At 40.4% G+C, this 10,818-nt stretch overlaps 1 protein-coding gene across 1 annotated transcript in view; it reads left to right on the top strand.

Moving 5' to 3' along the window:
- Positions 1-535: 535 nt before the first annotated feature.
- LOC134744023 (regulatory-associated protein of mTOR) overlaps positions 536-10,818 on the top strand; it is a 47,075-nt gene continuing 36,792 nt past the window's right edge. The window contains exons 1-4 of the mRNA XM_063677658.1: positions 536-864; positions 2,503-2,605; positions 7,503-7,624; positions 10,612-10,731. Coding sequence (XP_063533728.1) covers positions 685-864; positions 2,503-2,605; positions 7,503-7,624; positions 10,612-10,731 — 525 coding nt within the window. The 5' untranslated portion in view covers positions 536-684. The remainder of the gene's footprint in view (positions 865-2,502; positions 2,606-7,502; positions 7,625-10,611; positions 10,732-10,818) is intronic.

Here is a 10,818-nt window from a genome sequence, read left to right as displayed (position 1 = left end):
GAAGCCCTTTGCTTATTGGTGCAAAGTGTAATAGCCGTAAGAGCGTTTTCACATTGTCCGATCCGATGTCGGATGTCGGAAGGCAGTAAAATTTAATGTAAAATAAAATATATTATGTCTTCGCCTCAACTTCTCACCAGTTGCTGTTTGCCTCTCTTTCTAACAAACAGATTATTAGAAAGAGAGGCAGATAAGGAGATTTCGATTTTCGCGATAGACCCCTGGCCACACTAAATAATTGTCTACTGGCTACTCAAGCTATACAGATGCTATACAGCTATACAACTTTCATGTCGGTGCTGACGTTTGCGTTTCGTTATATAATATAAAATTCTAATCTTAAAATATAATTTTAGTGAATCTCATTCTTAACTTAAAATATTTTGTAAAAAAAACGTTCGTTGTAATTTGATATTTTTATTCTTTCGTAAACTGCTTAAATCAAAATTAAATGCAACTTTCTATTTAACTGAAGGCTTCAGTAACCAATTTGGCTGAATGACATAATATCATAGTCCTATGCGAATAGGGGACGAATTAAAAACAACTATCCTCACTCACGTTAGTTTAGTTTTCAAGAAAAGCTTTAAAGAGTACACTAAAACAAGTTTGTCTCTTGTCGTGTCGGGTTATCATCAATGTAAAATAAAATAAGTGCGTGTGGTGACTGTGTGTTGTGTGAAAATGACAGACATGCCTCCTTATCTCGCTGTAAAAGATGAGGAGGACAGTGCCCAAGGTGATATCGAGAGTGGTTCGGAAGTTGATGATTGGGATTTGCCTCTCAGCTATGAGAAACCTAGGCATTTGGAGCCTATAAAGGGAGCTGAACGTGTGGAGCACTCATGGAGAGTCAAAGAAAAGGTAAGAAGCCGGGTATTATTGATAAAATTAGAGTAATAGCGTACTGCGTATCTGGGGTTGCACATGACAATGACAACAAACACACATGGGCATGCAGAAGATCGCAAATTTGCAAAAAAATATAAATAAACTTGACGCAGCTTATCTATTCCTATAAAATTAGTTCTTCCGTATTAGAAACACTTTTTGAATAGATGCTAATAAGATAATTTGGTTGTTATTTTCGATTGGGAAATTTCAGGAGATAATGGACAAATCCATGTTTCGAGTCACTCAATTAAATAAGTTTGGCGATAAGATGCGTCATTGGTAGTTCGGGAATAGCCAAAAATTTGGGATTGTGCATTAATATAACACATTTGACAGGGTGAAAGTGATAACATCACTTCTACAAATAAATTGTGAATAAATAATTATCTAAGAACTGTTTTGTTTTTAGTAATCAACTATTACAATCAATTATAGAATAATTTCAATTATAAAAAAGCTATTTTGGTAAACTATTATATGGTGAATTTTGTTCACTACAGTATTATCAGTTAGTTAGACGGATTATAGAATCAATTGATTTCTTTTACAGTAGGCCTAGCACATGATTTGCGCGACAGTATCTCGCGGCGAGATAGACTACACCCGTCTTTTTCTAACTATGTTAATAAAAGGTCGGGTAGTCTATCTTGTCGTCGTCCTGGGACGACGACATTAAGAAGACTGTGGGGAAACAGTGGCTCCAAGTCGCACAGAACCGCGACGAATGGCGCAAAATGAAGGAGGCCTACACCCAAAGGGTAGAAAAAGGCTAAAGAGAGAGAGAGAGAGAGAGAGTCTATCTTGTAAGAATCGTCGTGCCAATCATGTGCTAGCCCGGCTGGTGCATCATAGTTTTGTGTAATAAAATCATGTCAAAATAGGTTTTAATCCATGTCATTAGGGAAAAGACGACAGGCACGACCTACTAAGTGATGGAGCGATGACATCATAGCTACAGCTGGAAAAGAGTGGATAAACCAAGCTAAAGACAGAGAAAACTGGATAAAATTGGAGGAGGCCTATACCCATACAGGGGTTCCTATCCAAGAAAATGATAATGAAACAATTAAATAGTAAAGCAAATAACTTGAGATGAAAAAAAAAACAGCTTTAATAAATAAATAAATTAGGGATGAGATAAATATTATTAAACAATTTTTCTGACATTAAGTGCCATTGACAATAAGGTCCCTTTTTATAGAAAATACCACAATTATTAACAATATAATTTGTTCAGTCAAGCAATGTGTAGACATTCAGAAGCAATGTGTGATAATCCGGCACTTTGATGGTCTGGTGTACCCAGTAATCCGGCACTAAAATTGGGGTACGAATGATCATTCTATGTCCTAATTTACCATGTGCCAGATAACAGTAGGATTTTCTTTGCATTTAGTATTTTTGGAAAATGTATTTGGTAGAAATACACACATACTAAAAACACATCAAAATAATATGTGACGTTTTCAATCAAAAGGTACCACATTGTCGCTTACGCAATGAAGATTTGCACTAACTTCCAGTAATCCGAGCCGGATTAGATTCTGTCAGCATTACTGTCGAATTAGTGAAACCGTACTGTATAGTAATAGGTGTGATATGTTTCAGTACAAGACACACTGCGTAGCGCTGGTGCTGTGCCTCAACGTGGGCGTGGACCCTCCAGACATCGTCAAGACCCAGCCCTGTGCCCGTCTCGAGTGCTGGATCGGTAATATTGATATGTTTAACTACAGCTCTACTATTTATCTTAGGTACAACATCTATTGTAAGCAAAGAGGTTTTTTTTTTTCATTTATTTTTCAAAGGCTCTAATATAACTCACAGTTTAGGGGTCCAGACACTGGCATGGATCAGGTTCGCGTTGACAGACTGACTTTTCACAACTACCCCACTTTGTACCCAAATGTCAAAACCTACCCCCATTGTCTTACATAATTTTAATTTAATTGCTGACATAAAAACAAAAGCTCGTATTCACCGGGATTGGAAAGCTACTAAAGATGTGGCTCTTTACAGGCACTTTGCCCATCTCAGGACGAACTTAAAAAAGCGGATTTCCTTAGCGTATGCTCGTCATATTGATCGCATTCAAAGCATGCTTAAATGTAATCCACGTTTATTCTGGCAGCACATAGATAGCCTTAAGTCGATGGGAGGGTTTGCGTCCAAGGTTACCCTGGAAGGGAAACAATTCGTCGGAGTGGAAGCTGCGGAGGCCTTCTCCAGATTCTTTTCCAGTGTCTTTTTGCCTAACGTTCCTCGCCTTGATTTAACTACTCTACAGAGTAGTACCCAAAAAAGTTCTGCACAATATGTTAACATAAATAACATATCTATGCAGGATGTAGTGACTGGTATTAAACATCTAAAGGGTAATAGCTCAATAGGGCCCGACAACTTACCGGCTTATGTTGTCAAGGGATGTATGGATTTCTTTAAAGTTCCTATACATCACTTGTTTAATTTGGCTCTTTCTACTGGCAGGTATCCAAATCAGTGGAAAACAACGCGGGTAAGACCCATTCCAAAATCTAAGGACACTGCCAGTGTCGACAACTACAGGCCTATAGCCGTGCTGTCTACACTGGCAAAATTGTTCGAGTCGTTACTTCACAGGCTGATAACAGGGCAAATAAAACCGTTCTTGTGTGACTCGCAGCATGGTTTTAGAGCGAAGCGCTCCGTAAACACCAATCTGATGATCCTGACTGATACTATATCTGAGCATCTTGATAAAGGCGTCCAGGTGGACGTACTTTATTTTGACTTCAAGAAAGCGTTCGATCGCGTGGATAACGATGTACTTTTACACAAGCTGAATGGTTTAGGCTTTTCGCCTAAGTTGCTCGCTCTATTTGCGAGTTATCTACGCGATCGACAGCAGTACGTTCGTCATGGATGCTTTGTTTCAGCTCCTTATCACACGAGATCTGGTGTCAGCCAGGGTTCCATACTCGGCCCTCTTTTGTTCGGGTTGATGGTCAACGATCTGGAGACAGTAGTTAAAAACGCTAAGTGCTTGCTATATGCTGACGACCTGAAGTTGATTTATGGTGTAAAAAATAGTGTAGACTGTATTTCTCTGCAGGATGATATTAATTCTGTGATGCGGTGGAGCGTTGAAAATAAACTCCTCTTTAATGTAGCCAAATGCTGTGTATGCTCATTCAGCCGAGCTGCAGAACCTCTTCTTGCGCAGTATACGCTCGGACCTGATGTGATTGACAGAGTCTCTTCTGTGAAAGATCTTGGGGTGGTGTTTGACTCGCGTCTTACGTTCCACGATCATATACGTAAGCTAGCCGATAGTTGTTTCAAAAGACTAGGCTTCGTGATCCGCAACGTCAAGGACTTCCGTGATGTTGAGGCCATAAAGCTTGTCTTTAACGCATTGGTGAGAAGCAAGTTGGAGACCTCGTCAATTGTGTGGAACCCGTATGAGTCGACTTACGCCTTACTTCTAGAGAAGATTCAAAAGGCTTTTCTTAGATTTTTGTATAAGAAAATATATGGGCTTTACCCATTTTTATATCCAACCAAGTTTTTGCTCGGAACACTCGGTTACAACTCTCTAGAAGTAAGGCGTAACTGCGACTTACTTGCTACCGTTTGTCGCATGCTGCGTGGCGAATCAGACTGCCCTGATCTTGTGAGTCGCGTGCTTAGACTGCACGTACCGGATATCCCTAGGATTAATCTGAGACCGCGGGTGCGCCCACTGTTGGCGGTGCCGGCGGCGCGCACTGTGTCACGCAGAAATTCGCCGCTCCCTCGAGCACTGACATTACTCAATGCGCTCCTGACGTCAGCACCTGATTGTGATTTGTTTGCATGGAGATGGACGACTGTGTACCGTGAATGTCTGAAGTATTGTGAGACGATCGATGATAGGCCTTCCACAGTCGGTGTATAATACTATGTTATGTGAGGTGTTATTTCTGTTTCTTCCTGTGTATTTTGTATCTTGTACCTACTTTTGTACTATATTTTTCTGGAAATGAAATTTTCTGTTAGGTTAAGTTTCTCGGCGCATTGGTGTTTGCTGTAATGCCGTTTAACCAGAATTGTATTAAAATAAATTAAAAATAACAGGCTCAATTTCAAAATTACTCGCCAAACTGCGTATGCATGGATATAATAGGATAGAGTGGTACTGTCGTAGTAAGTTTTGTAGCCACAGTAAATTCACCGCCATCTATCGGCACACTTTAAAACTAAAAATGAAGATTTATAAAAATACGATAAAAATGTAATTATTCTTCTTTGCAAGAAATGTGCGGTCAAAGGTTATCATTAGCAATGCCAAGGGGAGGTCAGTGAGGTTGTTAATATACAGTGTGGAACTTTCTGCCCAGTGACTGTTAACAGCCACTGTGCCAACTCGCGTCTTATGCATCTTTCACTTCCACTCCTGGAGCATATAGCTCTTACGACTCCCCTCTGGACGGCCAATGAAGGCAAGCCAGAGCTGAGAGTCCTGCGGGTCCCCTTGGGGTCCACTCCAACCGACGAAGACAGGAGATGGTTAACTTATTATTATTATTATTTTCAAAAATAAAAGAATGTTTCCTTTAAGCAAAATGAGCTAACTTAAGGTTTTAAGGCACTTTCCCTCCAGGGCCATTCATTCTTTTCACACTGTATGTATAGTCAGCAGCATCAATATTAGCGGATGAAACAACGCACCAAAAGTATCTGCCACCCTGGATAACTTTCCCAAATAGAGATAAATCTCTAGTTTGCATTCAAAATTATCTATTTCAGTATGATTGTTCTAAATATAGAGATATAGGTATCTCTCTTTGTTAAGCTGTTACAAAATGTCAATATATTCTAAACTTGGCACAGGCACTAATTTTTGCGAAAGAGACTGCCATCTGACCTTAGTCCCTGAGAAGCTAGGTTTTGTTGGGACTAGTCCAGGTCCGGTTTCCTAACAATGTAACGATGTTTTTCTTCTCCGAAAAGCGATTCTTTAATATCCAAAAATATTTCATACACAAGTTCCATAAAACTCATTGATATCTAGACTCCTTGATAACTCTTCTGGTTTTGCGTAGTCGGATAAAAATAACTTAACATTAACATTTGTAAAAAATACTTAATGTACCTTGCAAATTGCGTCGCATGTCTATACTACGCCGACCGACCAGTGACTCATGGGTGGACGATTTCGGTTCACGGTGCTCGGCCTTGACCGCTATTCGCAAAAATTTTGCGGCATTTGAGGATAACTAGGCAAAAAATAAATAGAAAGAACCAAGTAATCGTGAGTTTTTTTTTTATACTACGTCGGTGGCAAACAAGCATACGGCCCGCCTGATGTTAAGCAGTCTCCGTAGCCTATGTACGCCTGCAACTTCAGAGGAGTTACATGCGCGTTGCCGACCCTAACACTCCTCTCCCTCGAGCTCTGGCAACCTTACTCACCGGCAGGAACACAACACTATTAGTACCTAGGTAGGGTCTAGTGTTATTTGGCAGCGGTTTTCTGTAAGGTGGAGGTACCTCCCCAGTTGGGCTCTGCTCTAGATCTGGAATGACATCCGCTGTCCTGTGCCCTACCACACAAAGCGAGATGTCATTCACAGTGCCCATACCTCTCTTTTGGAAGTAGTTTAAGGACATACCCGGGTCCGGGTGTATCCTAAATATGTGTCCCGCCGAGTTTCTTGCCGGTCCCATATTGATGGGATACCCTCCTACAATTTAGGAGGAAATTAAATCTTCTCTGGTTAGAGCCGGCGTAGCTTTATCGCGTATATTCAAAATAGTTGTATTGTATAACTAGCCTTATAAGCCGATTTTGCGTGTATAACCAGCCTTAAAGTTTATAGTTTATTATAGTTCATTATTTTTGTATGTGGGTAGCTGGGTAGTTTTTGCACATTGTAGTTTTTCCTCAGTCACCCGTTGACCACGAACGCTGAAAAGGGTTCGAAACGTCGGGATGTATTATAAATTCAATATACGCGATATTATCCGTTTTTAGGGTTCCGTACCCAAAGGGTAAAAACGGGACCCTATTACTAAGACTCCACTGTCCGTCTGTCTGTCACCAGGCAGTATCTCACGAACCGTGATAGCTAGACAGTTGAAATTTTCACAGATGATGTATTTCTGTTGCCGCTATAACAACAAATACTAAAAAGTACAGAACCCTCTGTGCGCGAATCCGACTAGCACTTGGCCGGTTTTTATAGTTTAATTTCATAAATATTGTCATAGAGTAACTTATACTAGAGCGGTACTGTCATAGTAAATTTTGTAACCCCAGTAAATTCACTGCCATCTGTCGACACACTTTAAAACTAAAAATGAAGATTTATAAAAATACGATAGAATGTATTTAAATATAGATAAATGATTTTTTTTATTTGCATTAATTATTTTTATGATTTTGACCCATGTTCTTTCACTGATATGCGTTAAAATTGTTAAATAACAAACGAAACCGTCAACGCCATCTATACGACTGTAGGCCAAAACTAGTAGCGCCCTCTAAACGAGAATCAAATTTTCTTGATTTTCGAGGCACGTTTTTTCCTTAGACTGTATCCATCTATTACGGAGTTATATCTATCTTTGATATTGTTTTGTTTCAGACCCCTTGTCGCAGTCCCCAAGCAAGGCCTTGGAGAACATCGGACACGCGTTACAGTCGCAATATGAGCGCTGGCAGCCTCGCGCGCGCTACAAGCAGTCCTTAGACCCTACCAGCGATGAGGTAAGCTCCTTCAGACCGTGTCGAACTCAAGCAAAGTATGTTAGGTTTACCCACTCACGATCTGATCTTCGGTTGAAGAAGCTACGCCGAAGGCTGAACTGCACAAATGACACGAAGAAGACAACCACACTCAAAGGTGATATATAATAATATATCACCTTTTCAACCAATTTGCGGTTATGTTCGCTTCGGATGCATCTGCAACCTGTGTCGGGGGCGTCGCGGGAGCGTTCAATTTTCGGCTTTGTGTACCACGGCAAATAGCCGCAGAAGCGGCGAGTTTTGCTTGGCGCGGCGGATGCGGCTGCGCTTGCGTTGGTGTAACCGTTGGTCTTTTTAGCTGTAGCTTCGTGGTAGATTGTTTTGCGTCCATCTTGCTCGTTAGCTCACGTATTAGTTGAGACTGATTTGTTAATTGCGAATTTTGCTCACTAATCACATTTTCCAAACGATTTACTTTATCCACCAATTCATTTACAGTTTGAAGCACTTTTTGCACATTACTTTCAATGCTATTTAAAGACATTTTATATTATTTGCGAGGCCGGTACTGTAAGTGCATAAACATTGTTAGTTTAGTATGTCACACAGTTCAGTGTAGGCATTTAGAGCATTGACGGAAGCACCCGAATTAGCAATAGGCGCGCCCCTGGAGTTCATTCACCCAGGGGGGCGGGGTTGAAGGCCACGGGGGCTGCGTTGACAACGTCGTCGTACGCGGTTCAAGGCCGGTCTTTAGGGAGGTTTGGGCAAAAGTGGACCTTGTTGTGTTCATATAGGGTTCTAAAAGGGACTGTGGGTAGAATCTGGTTGTATTTAGGTTTTTGATATTGTACTTTCTGTTGGTGTTTTAGGATCGTGTGACGTCAGTGATACGTCGTATAGATAAAAGACATGTTTGCCGTATTACGTTGGCGTAAGGCGAAAATTTTCTTACACTGTGACCAATGAGATGACGTAATGAGAATTTCATACAAATATTAGACCCGTCATCATTTTACGAGTATTAGATTGTGCAAATTATTGCCGTATATACCTACTATCCTTTTTAGGGTTCCGTACCCAAAGGGTAAAAACGGGACCCTATTAGTAAGACCGCTGTCCGTCTGTCTGTCACCAGGCTGTATCTCATGAACCATGATAGCTAGACAGTTGAAATTTTCAGAGATGATGTATTTCTGTTGCCGCTATAAAAACAAATACTAAAAACAGAACTCCCATACAACAAACATGTTTTTTTTTGCCCGTTGAGACAGAATACCATTTCAAAAGTATTTGAAAAACAAGGAGTTAAGTCGGGTTAAGTTTGGAAACTCTTATCTTGTAATATTAAAAAACCGGCCAAGTGCGAGTGGGACTCGCGCACCGAGGGTTCCGTACTTTTTTAGTATTTGTTGTTATAGCTGCAACAGAAATACATCATCTGTGAAAATTTCAACTGTCTAGCTATCACGGTTCATGAGATACAGCCTGGTGACAGACAGACGGCCAGACGGACAGCGGAGTCTTAGTAATAGGGTCCCGTTTTTACCCTTTGGGTACGGAACCCTAAAAATGGCGACATCGACGGTTTAGTACATCTATATTCAAATTCAATTTGCATTCCTGAGCCACAGATAAAGACACAATTAATGGGCCATTTATTTTTTATGCGACGCATGCAAATTTAGATAATTCGCGTCGCTGGAGAGCTACTGTCTGAGCGGCTTTTTGTCACGCGATTAATACTTATAGACCGCGAGCCAGGCGCAAATTTCGTCAGTCATCGCCTCCCGGGCGAAAACTCGTATAGCGGTTAACGGCTACGAATAGAATAGAATAGAATAGAATAGAATTTGTTTATTCATTATAAAAACACAATACAAATTTGTATCACAAACTTATACGTATTTTAAATAATTATCGTCAAACATCATAATATTCATAATTATATAAGTACATATGTACATTACAATTTATTTGAACTTAAACTAAGGACAAATTATATTTACCTACTTACACTATTTTTTTCTTTGAACGTCAGCTGCCGCTCCGATGGTGGGTTGAGGAATGGCAGCCACCGAAACGCGTAACACGGTCTTTCCACCGCGATACAAGCGGCTGACGATTTGTTTTATTAACAATAGCATCCAAACTATCATCTGCCAAAGTATCAAACGGGAGGTGATGACGCCGATGACTGAAAATAATTTTCTTTTTTACATGTTTATGTGACCAGCTGACGGTCTTTCCAAAGCGATACAATCGGCTAATAGCATTTAAACTATCATCTGGCAAAGTATCAAGCGGAAGGCGATGACAAAAAAATGTATATAGACTTTTTTGCTGCCATTCCTCAACCCACCAACGGAGCGGTAGCTGACGTTCAAGAGGGTTCATCATACATAGCCACTATACGAGTTTTCGCCCGGGAGGCGATTGGTCATGGAAATCTGTTCCAGGCCCGCGGTCTATTACATTTATATTTATTTGATAAAATAAATGGCGAGTCACACCTCAAAGTTATGGTTTGCTGGCCTTTGGGCTATTAAAATGTCTAGGCACTTAATATTACGTGCTGTCTGTTTTATATATCACTTAAATAGGTACTTACTTATTTTTTTATTGATTTTAATTTACAGCACGTGAGTCTGTCTGTTTGTCAGTCACACATCGGAGTTTTTAAGCTTAATTAGCTTCATATTTGCAAACAGCACAAAGTTGTGAGATAAAGTAATTTCTAATACAAGTTATAGGTTTTTATAGAGGTATATTATTTCTTGGACGTTTTCGATTAGGCAAGTACCGTACCAACACAACATTCTCAAAATAAATAATCTGAGATAAAATAATGTTCATCATCATCTTCCTCGCGTTGTCCCGGCATTTTGCCACATGCCATAACGAAATTTCGATTTTAATTTTCGCGGTAGGCCCTCTGAGCTTTCTTGCGGAAATTATAGAAAAACTTGTTACAATTTTTTTTTAAAGAATTTCTGCTTCCGCAGGTGAAAAAGCTGTGCTGCTCGCTTCGACGGAACGCCAAAGATGAACGGGTGCTGTTCCACTACAACGGACACGGCGTACCCAAGCCTACTAGCCAGGGCGAGATCTGGGTCTTCAACAGGGTTGGTGGAACGTAATATTTAACCCTTTTACCGCCAAAAACGTCAACTGACGCCCGAGACTACAGCCCAATACAGTAGTTAATAAAT

This window comes from Cydia strobilella, chromosome 9 (assembly GCF_947568885.1).
Source record: "Cydia strobilella chromosome 9, ilCydStro3.1, whole genome shotgun sequence".
Taxonomy (NCBI): domain Eukaryota; kingdom Metazoa; phylum Arthropoda; class Insecta; order Lepidoptera; family Tortricidae; genus Cydia; species Cydia strobilella.
The sequence above is the reverse complement of the archived record's forward strand: the minus strand, read 5'-3'. Positions and strand labels throughout refer to the sequence as shown.